The 18,818-nt window shown below is 40.4% G+C and overlaps 1 protein-coding gene across 1 annotated transcript in view; it reads right to left on the reverse strand.

Annotated features, from left to right (window-relative positions):
* Nucleotides 1-3,464: 3,464 nt before the first annotated feature.
* Nucleotides 3,465-18,818, reverse strand: part of slc2a9l2 (solute carrier family 2 member 9, like 2) — a 116,151-nt gene continuing 100,797 nt past the window's right edge. Inside the window, exon 12 of the mRNA XM_067255760.1 lies at nucleotides 3,465-3,934. Within this exon, the coding sequence (XP_067111861.1) occupies nucleotides 3,674-3,934 (261 nt within the window). The 3' untranslated portion in view covers nucleotides 3,465-3,673. The remainder of the gene's footprint in view (nucleotides 3,935-18,818) is intronic.

Consider the following 18,818-nt stretch of genomic DNA (forward strand, 5'->3'; position numbering starts at 1 on the left):
AGCTTTTGCTGTCAGCAGTCAGTGGTGCAGTCAGCAGTCAAGTAACTGTGAAGGAATGTTTTGTCTGTCTCCACGGTGGACAATCAGTTTTGGTTTTAGGTGTAAAAGTATTAACAACCAGCTAATTGGAGAAAGAGTTTAACAAACACCTAAATCTATATCACATGCGAGTACATCTACGAGTTTTAATATTTGTATAAGATATTTTCATAACATACCAAAAAGCATTTCAGGTTGTTTACTTTGGAAGTATTCAGATCACTACACTTTGCACATGCTGCTGTATTATAGGAAGTTTATTCTACACACAATACTCCATAATGACAAACGTTGTCTCATCTTGAGTGATATTTTGGTTTAAAACATTAAATGACTTGAAATTGCCTTTCAATCAAATTGTCCAACTTTCATTTTGTCTCGCAAACCTTTTTATGTAATTAACTACAAGGCACCCTCCTGTTGCCTATATTTCAAAATACTTTAAATTCAGCCTTCACAGATGTTACTAAAGCTATTTGCATAGCACCCCCACATAGTTCACCAGTGCCACTTTGCATAATGTCAGAGTAATTACACCCTGCATTCTTAGTCTCTTTTAATTTATGATTTTGACTGAGACAATGTCATATCAGAAACTTCATCTGCTCCAGACCTCAAGTGAATTTTGGTATTTATGCTTCTTGATATCCTATCTGTAATAGAATAGAATAACTGTACATTAAGTGATTCTTCTTCACAAATGTGAAACAGAGCTACAGACCTGACACTTCCAATTATCTTTCTCCTCACCCGCCTGCCGGCTTGCCAATGCAGAAAATGTGTTGTCTCAGGGGGTGGTAATTTCATGGAGCCTCGTTTGGATTCATGATGTTTCACTACGACACTGCGACACTGCTGTGTCACAACTGATTGTCCATCTGTGCATCCCAGGGTTCCTTAGTCCATGGGCATCAAAACATTTTGACACTCTACACACAAGTGCAAGTAACCCCTTTCTGGAGCCATGTGTGACTGACGTCACTCTGGTCACACATCCCCTCTAAGTTGAGCCCATGTGTTGAAAAGCAGTTTGACTGCAGTGAGATTTAGGGAGGATCTAGATCCCATGTCTGTAATTTTTACTATGTGCTTCTCTCCTTTCATTGCTATCTCCCTCCCTTAATGCCGGCCTTCTCACAGGGTTTTAATAAAGACATTATTTCCAGTATTAGCACTTTCATCTTCTGGAATATGTGTCTCTCCTGGAATCCAGGTCCTCCATGCTCTTATTTCATCTATATCACTGTTTTAAATCTCTTCTGAAAATGGGTCATACATGTGCATTGCTTATTTTACTACTTTTATGTCACTTGCGCATACATGCTTCTCTCTCTAATACGGCTGCAACACGTCTTATGGCTGCAATCTGGGAACTTTTGTGTCCTGTCACCACTCAGTAATTTGTACAATTTAGAATGACAACAAAAGTTGTATTTGTTAGTATTATAGTTACTTTGTATTATAAGTATAAGTATTCTTCTTCAATCCATTATGTTGCACTTATACTTACTAAAATATGTCATAAGTATACTGGAAAGTTATGTTAGCAATTTGATTGGTATATACTGTATATATAAATAAATACCAGAAACATTAGACATTAGAAAAAGACCGAAGAAGAACAGAGAACAATGGTCCACATTCCCTATTATATCCAATTATGAACTGTGAGAGCAACCTATCAGTCCACATCTTGACTGTTACTTTTCAGAAGAAAACCAATGCAACAGGAGGTCACACAATGAGTTCTCAGTAATATCAAGCAAAACCTTGAGCATATAAGAGAGGTGTGAGTGTCTCCTAGCTTACAAATCCTCCTTCTGGACAAGAAGCAAAAGGTGCTGCAGTGCTCATATTGACTTGATATGAACTTGACTGAAGACAGGTCAGTATATTATTGAGACTTCATTAATCATGGCGATTTGCTCAGAGAATAATGAGGAGAAACCATTTTCTCTTGGCATGCAAATGTAAACTTGGTCAGCATTTTCCTGTTCTTGTCCTGATGCAGAATACACTTGAAACACGGCACTTGGATAATGAAAATTATAACGTTTTTGGAGTGGTCTAAAGTCAGCTGTTTCTGTCAGAATCGGAATAAAATCAGATTAAGGTGTTTATCAATTGGATTTTGCTGACAGTAACTCATCCACACAAACCCACAAAGAAACTACAGATGGTATTGTACAATCATGCACTGTGTATGTGCCACATACAGTACAGCAGCAACTACTAAACTGGCCACAACTGATCCTTTGTTCTGCATTCAATATTTTCTGACATAAACTTCAAATCTTGATAGCAACCAATACATTTTAAGGTTTGACAGTAAAATGAAATCAATCTGATATCTGTGGGCGTCACAGGACTATAATAAACACAACCAATCATTAAGGTTAAACCGGCACTAATGATTGGATGGCATTCGGACCGCATGCAATGATTGGACACGGTACTTGTCTGTCTGTCTACCTAGCTCCTGGCAGTAGTCAGGCAGCACGTTCATGTGTTTTGGAGGAGTGGCTTTCAAGGGAGGTGTTGGGATATTTCAGTTTGAATCCTTTCAAAGTTAAGAGTTATTAAAATGGCTAGGTTCGCTAGATTCCAGCATTGCAGTTTGGTGTATCGCTGTCTTTTGCACAGTTACACTGTGTTAGTGGCCTGCCTGGATTTGACCTTTGTTGCCATTTTTTATGGTTCTTGTAAAACGGTGTTTGGGCACTTATTCCACTTTCAGAATACCCAACGGCTAGTAATGTAGTGCCTTGTTGTGGCACAAATGGGTGTTGCCTCTTTGAGGCCAGATCTGAGGAGGCAGTTGCTATAACTCAACAGCACACAATGACATTGATGATAAGGCTGACTATCACTATGTTTTCTTCTGGAGTCTGAGGTTTGGATTGCCCTTTCAACCTAAACTCAAATCAAATCAAAACTTTATTTTAATTAAAGAAAATTGCCATAGTGGAATATACATAAGAACAGCATCAATGAGACCACATTATAAGGTGGACAAATTCAGCTCAATGGCGGTAAATGCAATATCATGAAATGGACTGCATTTATATAGCGCGTTTTCTACCTTAGCGGTACTCAAAGCACGTTACATTTTTTGCCTCTCATTCACCCATTCATACTCACACTCACACATACCGACATCGGCGGAGCTGCCATGCAAGACGCCGGCCTGCCCATCGGGAGCAACCAGAGGTTCCAAGTCTTGCTCAAGGATACTTCGGCACATGGCCTGGGAGGAGTAAGGGATTGAACCGCCAACCTTGCGATACGCAGACGACCATCTCTACCCCCTGAGCCACAGCCGCCCTACTAAAAACACTAAATAATTTATAAATATTGATTTGAAAGACAATTTATTTCAAATATTACATTGTTTTCAAAAATAGTTAATGATTAATTTAGACGAGTTATCATGATTAGGCTTGATGCTTCAAACCACGGTAAAAAAAAACAACAAACCCTGCCCACTTCCTTTACACTTCTGAATACAAACAGATACTTTGGTTTGCGAAGCAGATACAGAAAATGGCATCCCTGCACCAGCCTAATAAATATATACATACATACAAATACATTTTAGAGTAGTGTAACTGTCATTGAGCAGCTTTTGTTCTAATTAGAAGGAACTTTCCATCTCGATGATGTCGCTTTCTATCTCGTTCTCCACTTCTTTGGTTCCAGGTTTGACATTCAGTACTCCTTCCATTTCCTTGTCTTTCAAAACATCTTCATCTTGGATCTTGTTGATCTTGGCGAAGCTCTGGCTGATTTCAACAAAAGTCTTTTTTTTGGTCTCAGGGAGGATGAAGTACAGATATAAGGCACCGAGCACGCAGACCACCACAAAGACCAGGAAAGCATAGGTCTTGAGGCCCTCCTGCACAAAGACAAAACAAATCATAGAATTAGAGAAAATACCTGTTTTTAAAGTAATTTACTGTAGACATGATCATACCAGCACTTCCTTCTTTTAAGATAATTTCCAAGTTGATTTAAAAAAGAAAAACTGAGGTGATTTTCAACTGAGCTAAGATTTTTCTACCAAATAAACAAAAAATATGCTATCTCTCTCATCGTACCCCTCTCTCCCCTTCTCTCTCGTTGTCAGCTTTTAGCCCTCATGTTTAGCCTGTCTGTTACTCAAAGCTTGACAGAGTGACATGCCATAAAAGCCCAGAGACGTTTCTTATTCATTTTATTTCTACTGAAGTAGCATACCTATTGAGCAGTGGAGCTCAATCCCCCCCCCCCCCCCCCCCCCACACACACACACACATACAGTACAGTTACACACACACACACACACGCACCAAGCGCCTCAGGGTCCACTGTTCACCTCCAGGGTCAAAAGAGCATCCCGGCTCTGGTGAATCACATCCTAAAAATAGACACCCAGTGAAGACAGCAAAGCGGGTGAACAGAGGACATCTCAGAGGCTAGCTCTCAAGGTAGTAAAACTTCAGTTAAAATTGCAATGCTGAAGCTCCATCAAAATTATTATTAAGGAGGAACCCAATATTATGTTGGATTTGGTTGGTCTTTTTAAATACTACAATGAGAAGTTCATAATAAAGGGGGGTCAGATGGCTGAGCGGTTAGGGAGTCGGGCTGTTAATCAGAAGGTTGTTGGTTCAATTCCCGGCCGTGCAAAAAATGACGTTGTGTCCTTGGGCAAGGCACTTCACCCTACTTGCCTCGGGGGAATGTCCCTGTACTTACTGTAAGGCGCTCTGGATAAGAGCGTCTGCTAAATGACTAAATGTAAATTAAATCATTATGCCGTCATGTTTTCTCGGGTAGCTGCCAATGAGATCTAAGTAGCTTTAACTCTAAACCAGTAAACAGGCCAAAATGTGTTAAAAGCAAGTCACAGAATACAAAGTTCTTCAAATTCCTCGATGCACGAAGCAGTGAGCAAGTTCAGGCCAGAACAACCATTGTTTACTTAGTTTATATATCAATTAATTATCAGCATGTTACAGCTTTTCAGGTGTATGTATTTTACTAGCATTTTCAGTTGGAATCCCAGAAATAGCCTAAATCATAAAGGATGAACTCATGCTGTCTGCCAATAACAGGGTTTAATGATTTTAAACCCAGAGAGAGAGATTACCAGAGATGAGGAAACTTGAGTAACCCTGTGTGTGATGTCACTGAGGGAACTTTAATCTGTTGTTCATGAGGATATTATGCCTATAAAAGCTATTACCCATAGTAATAAACCATTCTGTGGCCAAACATCAGTGGACTCAAAGTACTTCATATTTGTATTCACCTTTAATGACCTCAATTGCAACCCTAGGTTATATCACCACCATGTTATTCTCTGGCTGTCTTTCTCTTTCGAATATTTTCTAACAGAATAAAGAGGGCAACGTTGTGTTGGCTGACCCAGAAAACAGCGTTTGTGACATAATGCTTGTATGCAAAGTTTAAAAATCTCCTCTTAAAATACCTCAGGGTTCGTATCACAATAACACGATGAATCATAGACCAAATAAATGTCCCTATCCTCTGTCCTGTCATTAATAATTTTTTTGCTGGCCCTATGGATTAAGGAGGACAAGGGAGCTACTTTTTCCTGTATAAGCTTTATCTCCCGTGAACAGGGAGTGGCTGAGCGGTTAGGGAGTTGGGCTAGTAATCTGAAGGTTACCGGTTCGATTCCCGGCTCTGCCAAATGACGTAGTGTCCTTGGGCAAGGCACTTTACCCTACTTGCCTCGGGGGGAATGTCCCTGTACTTACTGTAAGTCGCTCTGGATAAGAGCGTCTGCTAAATGACTAAATGTAAATGTAATCTGTGGTGCTGGCTCAGCCTGACTCTACTTGGCCTCAAGCGTGCGCACACACACACACACAAGTTTGTATTGCTATTCTTGTGAGGACTCGCAATTGGGGGGGTTAGATGGCTGAGCGTTTAGGGAATCGGGCTATTAATCAGAAGGTTGCCGGTTTGATTCCGCGCCGTGCCATATGATGTTGTGTCCTTAGGCAAGGCACTTCACCCTACTTACACTATAAATGTAATTGACCTATCGCAACAGCCATGACCCAAAACGGCTTTGACTAATCCTACCTTAGCTACCGGTCACTACTTGAAGAAGATCCATCAAGCTTTCGGTCGTTAAGGTGCAAAATGCCATATGGAACATACAAATCAGTAAAACAGTGTGATATGCTAGTCAGAATATGAGTCTGATATCGCTCCGTTGGGCTGTGAGTATGGGGCGTGTTTCAACCGAACCCGGAAAAAAATGCCTCTTCACTCAATTGGATAGACCTACAACTAATCAGAGCAACGTAGTTTGTTGTTTGTTGAAAACGAATTCAACCCAGAGGGAGTCAGATGGCTGAGTGGTTAGGGAATCGGGCTAGTAATCAGAAGGTTGCTAGTTCGATTCCCGGCTATGCCAACCAAATGACGTTGTGTCCTTGGGCAAGGCACTTCACCCTACTTGCCTCGGGGAGAATGTCCCTGTACTTACTGTAAGTCGCTCTGGATAAGAGCGTCTGCTAAATGACTAAATGTAAATGTAAACCCAAGCGCTCTTTGGTGATGTGGTTGATTACGTTACTGTTGATCATCTGTCCATCATCTTATAAAGCCCGCCCTGACAATTTGATTGGTCCGAACAGCTCTTGTTCGGACATAGTTTTTCCCAAACCGAGCGACCCCAGACCCAATTTCCCGACCAAATTTGTTTGTGGGCGGGCTAAATTTGGCTGGCACCCAGGCTAGTGGTATGCCCCATTCTCAGCTGAATATCTTAAAGGTTAACAAACATACTTTTGTCTGTTTCATCGTACTGTTTTATTGTACTCTCTCTGTAGGCCTACACTAGTTAGCTATTAGATGTGAGATTACATTTGCAAAACTGGATTTCAAATTATGGTTACTATTTAATCCAAAACTGGATTATGATAATATTAGCAGTAGTTAATCATACTAGTAAGTAATCTTTTAAAATCCAGTTTTGCAAATATGATCTGACATCTAACCGTCGATCTGGAGGCATTACTCCAAAAATAATCACTTACACTGATCGGTGCAGTATGCTACTTATACAGCAGTTTACAGTAGTATCTGCTATACAAAGAAGCAATGCTTGATGGACTAACAATGGTAATTAAGGTGGGTGTGGCTTAACGTGAATTCAGTCCAATCCGGTTTTCCCCAATCCCAAACCTTAACCCAAAAACCTAACCTGAACTCTAAACCTACTTATTAACCCTAAAACTGTCCCTAACCCCAACCTGTAATGTAATTCAAATACTAATTCTAACCCCACAATGTCTGCAGAATCAAAACTTAAGCAACATTAGTTGGGGTGGTCTTGTTTTAATCCAATAGAATTTCATCTGTATTTTTGCTCCCACTCTAGCTGAGGCAGGCATCTAATTACACTCCAAAATGAGTGTTCCATGGGCCACCCGGGGGCCGTCAGATTGTTAAGTACTAAACTATGCTACGCACGCACCAAATAGTTTATATAAGACTGTTACATATGCCATATATCGTTGGAGAGATAGGATTCTTGTGATTCTATTGATGTACACCATTTCAAGATTCAGTCGCAACAAATGGTACAATATACGTATTTTCCCGACCACTAATATGTCAACAAACTGAAAGAAAACAGAGATGTACAGAGTTGTACAGTTATACAAAACATCCCAACAAAAATGGTCTGGTTACATTGTCAAAGGTCTAAACAATCCAGCAAAGTGAAATATTTCATCCAAAATGATGTCTTACATCCATAAATAGCCATGGACTCTTGTTGCATCATTCTAAATTCACCGACTGAAGCATCCAGTCATTCACGTGAACTTGGTCATAACTTCGGTTCCCTTGTAAATATCAAAGAGCATAGAAGACAAGAGGCTCTGGTGTGGGTTTTTACAACGGCCACTTATAAGGTAGCGATGCCGCCATTTTGGATAGCATTCTTTTACCAGACATTTACATTTATTCATTTAGCAGACGCTTTTATCCAAAGCGACTTCCAAGAGAGAGCTTTACAAAGTGCATAGGTCACTGATCATAACAACAAGATAGCCAAAAAACATCGCGAGTAGCCAAAACATGAAGCACACATTGTGAACAACCAAAGTAAGTGCCAAAGGGAAGAACCATAAGAGCATGCAGTTAAACAAGTTACAATTAAACAACATGAACCGCTATAAGTGCAAGTGTACCTGTGGAAAAAAGCAAGCAACAGTAATAAAAACAATATATCACAGCGAGAACAAAAATGTAAAACAGTTACCACTAACCACAAGAGCAACAAGTCTCTAAGCAAGAGTCATTGTGATCCTTGAGGAAACTAACATCGGGTCAAGCGAACCATTCCTAAGTACCTTGAGCCTTTTCTTGAAGGTGGAGAGACAGTCAGTATCTCTGATGGAGGTGGGGAGTTGATTCTACCACTGGGGGGCCAGACAGGAGAAGAGCTTGTGTTGGGACCGGGCGGTCTTGAGCGGTGGGACCACCAGGCGGTTGTCTGAAGAAGACCGTAGGTGACGGGTGGGGGTGTAAGGCTGCAGGAGAGACTTGATGTAGACGGGTGCAGTCCCGTTCACTGCTCGGAAGGTCAATACCAGGGTCTTGAATCTGATACGGGCCATGATAGGTAGCCAGTGGAGAGAGATGAGGAGCGGGGTAACATGGGAGCGTCTGGGTAGATTGTAGACCAGGCGGGCCGCTGCGTTCTGAGTCCTCTGAAGAGGGCGGGTTGCACATGCTGGGAGACCAGCGAGCAGCGAGTTGCAATAATCCAACTTGGAGAGGACAAGTGCTTGGACTAGCAGCTGGGTGGAGTGCTCAGACAAGTATCTCCTGATCTTCCGGATGTTGTAGAGGGTGAATCTACACGACCGGGAGACCGCAGCAATGTGGGCCGTGAGGGAGAGCTCGTTGTCCATGGTAACCCCAAGGTTCCTGGCAGAGGATGAAGGGGTCACCGTCGCAGATCCCAGGGTGATTGAGAGATCGTGGGAGATGGAGGGTTTAGCCGGGATGATGAGAAGTTCTGTTTTGGCGAGGTTCAGCTGGAGGTGGTGCTCGGTCATCCAGGCGGAGATGTCTGTGAGGTAGGCCTCAATCCTAGCTGAGATCCCCGGATCGGTCGGGAGGAACGACAGGTACAGCTGCGTGTCGTCAGCGTAGCAGTGGTAGGAGAAGCCATGGGAGGTGATGATTGGTCCAAGTGAGGTGGTGTACAGAGAGAAGAGGAGGGGTCCAAGGACGGAGCCCTGTGGGACACCAGTGGAGAGCTGGCGAGGTCCTGACAGTTTGCCTCCCCAGGAAACCTGGTAGGATCTTCCCGACAGGTAGGATAAGATCCACTGGAGTGCAGTGCCAGTGATGCCCATCTCAAACGACATTTCATTAGAAATGTATTTGTGCTATTTTTAATCGGTAAAAAGTACTTGGTTTATCCTAGGCTCATGGAATTTGCCACTGTGTATTTAATTTGTTCTCTTCTTAGTCTAATCATTTGTAAAGGAATATTTTTAATAATTGGTTTATAAATCTTTTGAGTTTATGTAATCCATGAAATTCTGATTGAATGGTTTTCAAATTTCAGCTTTGATTCTTTTAACAAATGTAGCCTACAAAGAAAGTAAATAAATGGTATGAATATTTATGCAGGCTGTATACCATATTTTTTGGACTATAAATTTCTCCGGCGTATAAATCGCATCAGTCAAAAAATGCATCATGAAGAGGAAAAAAACATATAAATCACATTGGACTATAGGCCTAAATCGCATTTATTTAGAAATGTATTTTACAAAATCCAAGACCAAGAACAGACATTTAATCTGGAAAGGCAAGTTATTCAACTACACATTAGCACACAGAACAACAGGCTGTATAGGTGTCCGGTATGTTAACGTAACACTTTAACAGTTATTCAGCTACACAATAGCATAAAGAACATACCTGGGAGGCTGAATAGGCTAAAGTAAAATAACTAGCGAGTCCAACAAGCAAGGTTACCGGTAAGCTAGTTCACCAAGCTCCCGATCTCATTCCACATCCCTGAATCCGTTAAAAAGACAGGAAAAAAGGAGGCGATCGCAGGCGATCGCAGGCAGTGTGTCCCAGGCGTTACAGCATTGTGTAACACACTTCGTTTGTGGATAGTATGTCCAGAAATAAATCCAAGTCACTCATTTAGTGGTAGAATCCATTGTTATGTCTACAAAATTATTTAAATATGTTATAAGTTTAGCTACCTTGCAAATCCTGAGGATAGCCTACTGTAGCAGACCTTTCTATGTGACAATGGACAAGGGTGTTTTGTCCCTGGGAGTTGCCGTAGGCTTGATGCTGAAAGCATTACGTGAAATCAGTGAGGGATGTTCGAATGGCGATGTCAAGAAGAGCAGTGGTAAAATACAAGTTATGAAAAGAGACCGCGTCCGTGTCTTATTGTCCACACTATCATATACAATTATATCTAAAACGAACTTACAAAGAGCTCGGTTAGACTACCAAAGTTGAATTAGTAATGTTGTTAGCGATGCTAGCGTTATTTGGCTAGCTAGCCTAGCCTATTTCACTGGGTTTGCAGCTGTTTGATTAACTGAAATTATTATGAAATGTTATGTTCTAACTACTAGCCATTTGCCTACTTTAGCAAGTCACTGTATTTCCAAGCCCTGATAGTGTAACTGAGAAAACAGTAAATAATTCTTCTTTCAAGTAATAAGCCCCCATTCAAGTGTTGAGCATAAAATTAGCTGCACGGTCAGTAGGGATCTTGAGAGAAGCCACTTTTTTGTTCTAAAACCGGACTATAAACCACTTCGAAATATAAGCCGCACAAGCACAAGAAAACTGTAAAATCGAAGTACAAGCCGCGGCTTATTTTCCGTAAAATACGGTACATATACATATGAAAAGAAAATAGCCTAGGTTGTGCCTTGCCAGCAGCAGACAAGCCCAATAAATGCAAAATAAATAAAAGTACATCCAACTCAAGTACATACATTTATATAACAGGGGTTAATAGTTGGAAGTATCAGAAATAAATACTGATGAATCAGATAAAGCACTTTAATGTGTTTATGCTTCAGTTGCTGTGTGTCAGCAATACTAATTTGGATATGGGATGTGATAGCTTTAAGTACCACCTTTCATTAGAGACAAGAATTATGAAAAGTAATACCTTTTTATCCTAGTATGGATAAAGTATTTGACCATGGTTACCAAGGATCCTTTTGGAGTCTCCAAAGGGCACTTTTAGAAAACGCCTAGATGTACCCTTAGAAACATGTGTAAAGTATTCATTTATTGTGGTATTATAATCTACTTTACTCATGCTGTGGTCCCATTGTGTTTTCCAGCTAATACCTTCCACCTATAGTCATCTGCAAGCATCTGTATGCAAAAAAAACTATTTAATTGTGTTCAAGCTTCTATTATTCAAAACTAGAAGCACTGAAAGTCAAAGTCACTATTGTATTCGTTAGTTTTATTATTATTAGGGTTCCTCCAGTAGGAGGGAACCTATTGTTATTGTTGGTATTCTTATTATAATTATTTTTCTTCTCCTTGTGCCTCAATATCTCAAAAAGGCCCTGATCATAAATTTTCTAATTTGGCACATTGATACTACATCTGAGTGGGTACCCCTACACCAAATATGGGACACCTTCGACTGTAGGGGGCGCCACAGGCCACGCCCTAAAGTCCGATTTTCAAAGTGATGGCATTTCCACCCCATTGCTCCAATTCTTCTGAAACTTGGTGTACATGCCTCATTTCCAATGGGGAACAAAAAAGCCTCTGTGACCCATAAGGTCCGCCATGAGTTGTGCATTGACTGAGAGTCTGGAAAGAGATCAACTCAAGAAGAGTTTCAATATCCTATAAAAAGTTAATACTCAGCCCTTACTAACCATAAAATCTCAGCAGTTGGTGTGTAGCAGACAGGCTAGAGAGACTGACTTGTAACCTTATGCTCATGAGTTCAGATCCCCGTTCAGCCTATTGTTGTTGGCCAAACATGAAGTAGTTTTGCTCTCTAGTTGTCCAAGTCTCGATCTTCTACAGTGTACATGTTTATAATATTTTGCCATTTTGCGGAGGAACCCGCATCGCTGCTTGCAGCTATATTTAGGATTCCTCTGTCAGGAGGAACCCTATTGTAATTGTTGGTATTATTATTAGGTTCCTCCGGTAGGAGGGAACCTAATAAGGTCCGACATGATGGATTTTCCTGTACTGTGATAATTTGGGAAAACCTTCAAAATTCCTCTTCTCTTGAACCAAAGGTGAAATTGACTTGAAATTTGGTACAGATATTTATCATTGACGTATTTAAAAACGTTACTTAAGGCAATTGAATCAAGTACAAAATGGCTGAAATGGGTGTATTTATGTAAATGTCCACATTGCCTCAATATGTTTGTGTCACTAAATCAAATGTATTTTTGAAGGATGGTTCAAACCTAATAGGCTTTAAGGTGACATGCCCCTGAAGTCCCATGCAAAGTTTCACCTTGATATGTTGAAATATGACTGAATTACAGCTGTTTGAACTTCGACCAAATCTGACAATGCTCGCCATTGGAGAAACAGCTTTTTTTATTATCCAGTTTTGTGTAATCCCTGTCTGGGAATGTCTCAATTGGCTGAGATGTTGTGCTGGTAAGCAAAGGGTTGTAGGTTCAAAACCAGTCAGAGGCTCCCGTTGTAAAAACATAGCAATGCGTGTTTATTTGAGCCCATCACAACACTGATCATCTGTTTAGCGAGACTGTGTAAACCACTGCAAAACAAGCCAGGTTCACCACAGTATCTAACTACTTGTAGTCTACGCATGGTAGAGATAACTCTAATGAAGTAAATTGATTGTTCAGGTGGATCCCTTGCCTGTTGCACAAATTCATTTCAGTAACCTAAGCCAGGACACATTCCCACTAATGCTAGGCATGATTTAAAATTCCCTTCCATGACAAGTTATGGCACTCCAAACAACCTGTTTAAAAAAACGATGAGAAAGTTATTCTTTACAGCAGCAACCAGTCATCCCGTTGTCCGTTTTTATAGGAAATGTACAAGCAGTTTCAACTTAGGCTGAATCTAACAACGCTTACCACAGGAGAAACAGCTTACTTTTTTATACAGTAACTGAACATGACAATATTCAACACTGAGAATAGCTCAATGGGCTGGGATGTTGACCTGTAAAGTATAAGGTTGTAGGTTGGAATCTAGCCATAGTCGTTTGGCCTGTCATAGTTTTGATTATCTGTTTAGTTCAACAGGATGACATCTTTCTGAAGTACCACAAACAATTTCACCTTGGTATGTCAAAATATGATTGAATTAAAGCTGTTTCAACGTTGGCTGAATCTAACAACGCTTACCACAGGAGAAACAGCTTACTTTTTTATACAGTAACTGAACATGACAATATTCAACACTGAGAATAGCTCAATGGGCTGGCATGGTGACCTGTAAAGTATAAGGTAGTTGGTTGGATTCCAGCCATTATCTTTTGGCCTGTCATAATTTTGATTATCTGTTTAGTTAAACAGGATGACATCATTCTGAAATACCATGCACAATTTCATGCAATTTCACCTTGAAATGTCAACCGTTTCTTAACCTTTGTCCCAAAGCTGACCAAAGCTAATACTCTGCCCTTTTACTTCATACAATCTCAACAGTTGGTGTGTCACAGAGAGGATAGAGAGACTGACTTGTGACCTTATGCTCATGAGTTCAAATCCCCATTCAGCCTGTTGTTGGCCAAACATGAAGTAGTTTTGCTCCCTTGTTGTCCAACTCCCGATCTTATACAGTGTACATGTTTATAATATTTTGCCATTTTGCGGAGGAACCCGCATCGCTGCTTGCAGCTATATTTATTATTGTAATTTATCTCATGAACACATTGGTAAAAAGTTTTGAAATTTGGCATATTGATACAACATGCCACAAATACCGCCCAAACACAGACTGGCCCACATCAGACCATAGGGGGCGCCACAGACCACGCCCAAATGTCCACTTTTCAGAGTGATGGCATTTCCACCCCATTGCTCCAATTCTTCTGAAACTTGGTGTGCATGCCTCATTTTTCATGAGGAACAAAAAAGCCTCAAGGACCCATAAGGTCCACCATGATGGATTTTCCTGTACAGTGATAATTTGGGAAATCTTCAAAATTCCTCTTCTCTTGAACCAAAGGCCTAATTGACTTGGAATTTTGTACAGATATGTATCATTGATGTATTTAAAAACGTTACTTAAGACAGTTGAATCAAATACAAAATGGATGAAAGGGGTATTTATGTAAATGTCCACATTGCCTCAATATGTTTGTGTCACTAAATCAAATGTCATTTTGAATGATGGTTTTTCAAACCTAATAGGCTTTAAGGTGACAACCCCCTGAAGTACCCTGCGAAGTTTCACCTTGATATGTGAAAATATGAGAAATATGTTTGAGCTTGGACCAAATCTGACAATGCTTGCCATTGGAGAAACGTCTTATTTTTTTATCCAGTTACTGAACATGGCAAATTCCAGATCTGGGAAGGGCTCAATTGGATGAGATGTTGTGCTGGTAAACCAAGGGTTGTAAGGTTCAAAATCAGTCAAAGCCATTTTTTTTTGCGGTTTCTAGTCCGGTCAATCCTCCGGTTGTAAAACATAGCAATGAGTATTTATTTGAGCCCATTACAACACTCCGATCATCTGTTTAGCAAAACAAGCCAGGTTCACCACACTTGTAAGGCTACGCATGGTAGTGTCAGATTCACAACCGAGTTAGATTTTTTTCCCTTGCCTGTTGCACAAATTAATTTCAGTTACCTAAGCCAGGACATATCGCCACTGATGCTAGGCATGATTTGAAATTCCCTTCCATGACAAGTTATGGCACCCCAAACAACCTTTTTCAAAGCACTATGAGTAAGCTATTCTTTACAGCAGCAACCCAGTCATCCCGTTGTCCCGTTTTTATGTCCCATATATAAATAGGACTAAATTACAGCTGTTTGAACTTTAACCAAATCTGACAATGCCTGCCATTGGAGAAATGTCTTATTTTCTGATACAAAAACTGAATGATAAAATGTTTAAGTCTGTGAATGGCTTAGTAGGATGAGATGCAGTGCTGATGTGGGAAGGGTGGTGGGTTCTAATCCAGTCAGAGGTATAAACATTTTTTTTTTTTATTATGACAGAAATTACAATTTCAAGTCTTCTAATTAATCCCAGTGTATTATGTCAATTTTACAACATGTTGCCATTTTGAAGGAGGCCATTGCTGCTTGCAGCTATATTTTCATAGCCTTATTGTAACATGTATCCCCAGTGGCAGCTCAAAACCATATAATTTACAGTTTGTTTATAAAGTAATCAAATTAATATTGAGCAGAATTAAGTTCACCGTATTGGTTCGGCCCGCCACAACGGTCCCAATTTCTCATGTGGCCCTTCGGGAAAATTAATTGCCCACCCCTGGGCTACAGTGTTGTACCATTGTTTCACATTGTCAAGCAAAGTCACGTTAGGATTAACTAAATCTGTCATCGGTTTACGGGTATGGGTACATACTAGGGAATTAATGAAGGTGGAGAGAGAGGGAATGAAGAGCGCTGCATTTTGGAGGTGGAGATCAAAGCGAAAGACAATCCTTATCGCTTTCTGTAGTAATGAGCTTTCACAAAGCTGGAAGTAATAGCTGTTTTACATTTGGTAAATCACCAAAACTATGTAAAACACTGACAAGTTGAAAACATGAAATGTAATTGGAATATAAAGTTGAAATGTATGCATTCTGCAGGTGCGTTTTTAGAAATAAGTTATATGTATAGTCCTGTTTGAGTTGTGAAGAGGTCTGTCCTTAAACCATTGATCAGTTAACAACAATTAAAGATAGTGATTACTTTATTACTTCTATACTGTTTGAAATGTTGTGAATATAATAAACAATGTTTGATCTATACCTTGCAATATTAAGTTCATGAGCATATAACCCTTGGTTATGTCCAGGAGATAAATATGTCTATCTATTAATTATGTTTCTTGTATCATTGATAAACTGTTATGATTCTGTTTTAATATGCCTGCAAAGCCATAAGTTAGGTCTTTGTAAGGTGTGACTAGGAAGGGCCTGTGTCGCTGATGTAAGTCAGAGGTCACAATTTTGCCAAAGTGTATAATGCCATGCAACTTTGAATGAATGAGGAAAATAGAAGGAGCGACAAGGCCATTTCTGGGAGTCCTATCTAAAGACCTAAACAAAAGCTATCTAGCATACAGTGTCCTTTTTTAGTGCCTATGAAGGCTATGTTAATCATCTTGTATCCTCCCATATTGTGATACCATATACTCTCTTGATTTCCTGTATTCATTGTCCAGTCTTCTGTGATACTCAACTTGAGTGTAACAGACACCTGTATGGTGGAGTGCGCACCCCTCCACCAGGGGGGTGTCACTCCCTCCCCTCAAGCCCCTCCCCTCTATGCCAAAATAGTGACACAAAGTTGAAACTGAAAACCAGAAAGTTAAAACTGAAAACCAGTGACATTGTAAAAATCCTGACAGCGTAAAAAAAAAAAATTGGAAAAAAAAACTGAAATCAAGAAAATGTGTAAAGATTGAAATCGAAAAACCCATCATGATGAATACAAATATCAAAATAAAATAATAGGATTGGGAGATTTCTTTTTCTTCAGTTGAACATTTTTCAGTGCCAATACTTGTTGTTTCAATGCCAATTTCAATTTTTAATACCTCAGTTTACTGTCACTGTTTTAGCTCCATACATCTGCACCTCACATATGTGTAATAAATACATATATTTTGTCTTGAACTCATCTTAACTATTCCTTTCATTGACTTGGCACTTTCAGAGCAATTGGGTATTATCTCATACGTCTTCAGTTGTTGTGAATGCTTGGAGGGATAATAAAAGTTAGTTTCGGGGGGAATAACAGGATATGGTGATAGTGTAATATGGATGTCATGCAAAGTGAATGTGTAATGACAGATATAATACCTAGTATTATTTCACAGTGAAACTAGTCCGAAATGCTAAACAAGTACAGTAATTCAGTAAAAAGGATTACAAATCTCTGTCTGCATGACAATTACAGAGAAACTGCTTTCACTTTCCATTTTTGTGGTTGAATGGACATTTTTATCTTTCAGTTATGTCAGAGCAAACAATAAATCCCCCTCTTGTAGGATGGTCAGTAATGCCAACAGGGAATTTTCTTGAAAAGAATGGGTGACATTTCCTTGGTGACATCGGTGCTGTGCTTATGTTTGAGGATTTGTAGCCTTCAGTCCAGCCTCTGCAGCAGAATGAGTGTGCCTAAGGTCAAGTCAGGGGTCAAAGCTAAAGGTTGACTGACCATACTAAGGTGAATTGTTACGATGGCAGGGGCCATAGGGCGAGACAGGGTTTGAGAAATAATTTGATGGTTGTTGTTCTGACAGACAACCTGGGTTTGGCCAGAGTAGGGTCCAGGTGCCAGTGTGTGCCCTGTTGACTAAGGAGCTCACTGGCACCCACACACACACACACATCCACTGCCTGGGGGTACCTTTGCCAATGTCACCAGTGCTGCCAGTCAATGCAGATTTATTTGTGTTGCTGTGGTGGCTCTAAAAATAACCCGCCTGTCATTTTCCCTCTTACACTCATCCTCTTCTCAGCCAGTGTTTCACTTGTCTCCCTTTCTTTCTCTCCCCATACTCCTTTTCTATTCCCTCTTTCATCCCTCGCTACTTCTTGACTAGACCATCTCTCTTGTATATTAACTATTTGATTTCTCTATCTCCCTTTCTCATTACTTCTTTCTCTTTCTCTGCTTCTCTCGCTATCTTTTACCAGACATCTCCAGTTACTGTCTTCCTCCCGAAATATCTTGAGATAGAGGCAATGGGAGAGCATGAGTGAAGTGAGAATTAGAGAAAGAGACATAATTAGTGCCCTGTGTCATTCTTCACAATCCTTAGATAGGTTATCATGCTGTCAAGGCACATAAAATTCCCTGTTTCCTCTAACAAATGAACTCTGATTGAAATCATAGTTTAGGATCAGAGGGCAAGACTGAAACATGTATTGTACTTATGAATGATTACTTCTATCTGTTATCTCTTTGTAACTGATTGATAATAAACGACCATCAAGCAACATAAGAATTTTGGATGATTGTGTCCTGATTTCTATTTGAAAGGAAGTACGTAAACAGGTTAAACTGGGTTAACATCCATTTTCTTTAAATGTCGAATGTTCTGACAAATGGTAGGATCACTCGGTGACTGACACTGTGATAATTTTCCATCACTGTTACTTTGATAAAAACTGAATTAACAAGGACACTGGGAAGAGGCCCCGGGGAAGACCCAGGACACGCTGGAGGGACTATGTCTCTCGGCTGGCCTGGGAACGCCTCGGGGTCCCCCAGGAAGAGCTGTTGGAAGTGGCCGGGGAGAGGGAAGTCTGGGCCTCCCTGCTTAGGTTGCTGCCCCCGCGACCCGACCCCCGGACAAGCGGCAGATGACGAACGAACACACAAACAAGGACAGATTAAATTAATCTTTGGACAGCAACTATGAGGGGCCGTGAGGGGCATTATTCAGAATACCCTCTCACACACACAACTGAAATGCTCTCACACACACTACTGAAAAAATATACGCTCACACACACTACTGAAATGCTCTCACACACACTACTGAAAAGCTCTCACACACACATGAAAAGCTCTCATACA

The sequence above is a fragment of the Osmerus mordax genome, chromosome 1, assembly GCF_038355195.1.
Source record: "Osmerus mordax isolate fOsmMor3 chromosome 1, fOsmMor3.pri, whole genome shotgun sequence".
Taxonomy (NCBI): Eukaryota; Metazoa; Chordata; class Actinopteri; order Osmeriformes; family Osmeridae; genus Osmerus; species Osmerus mordax.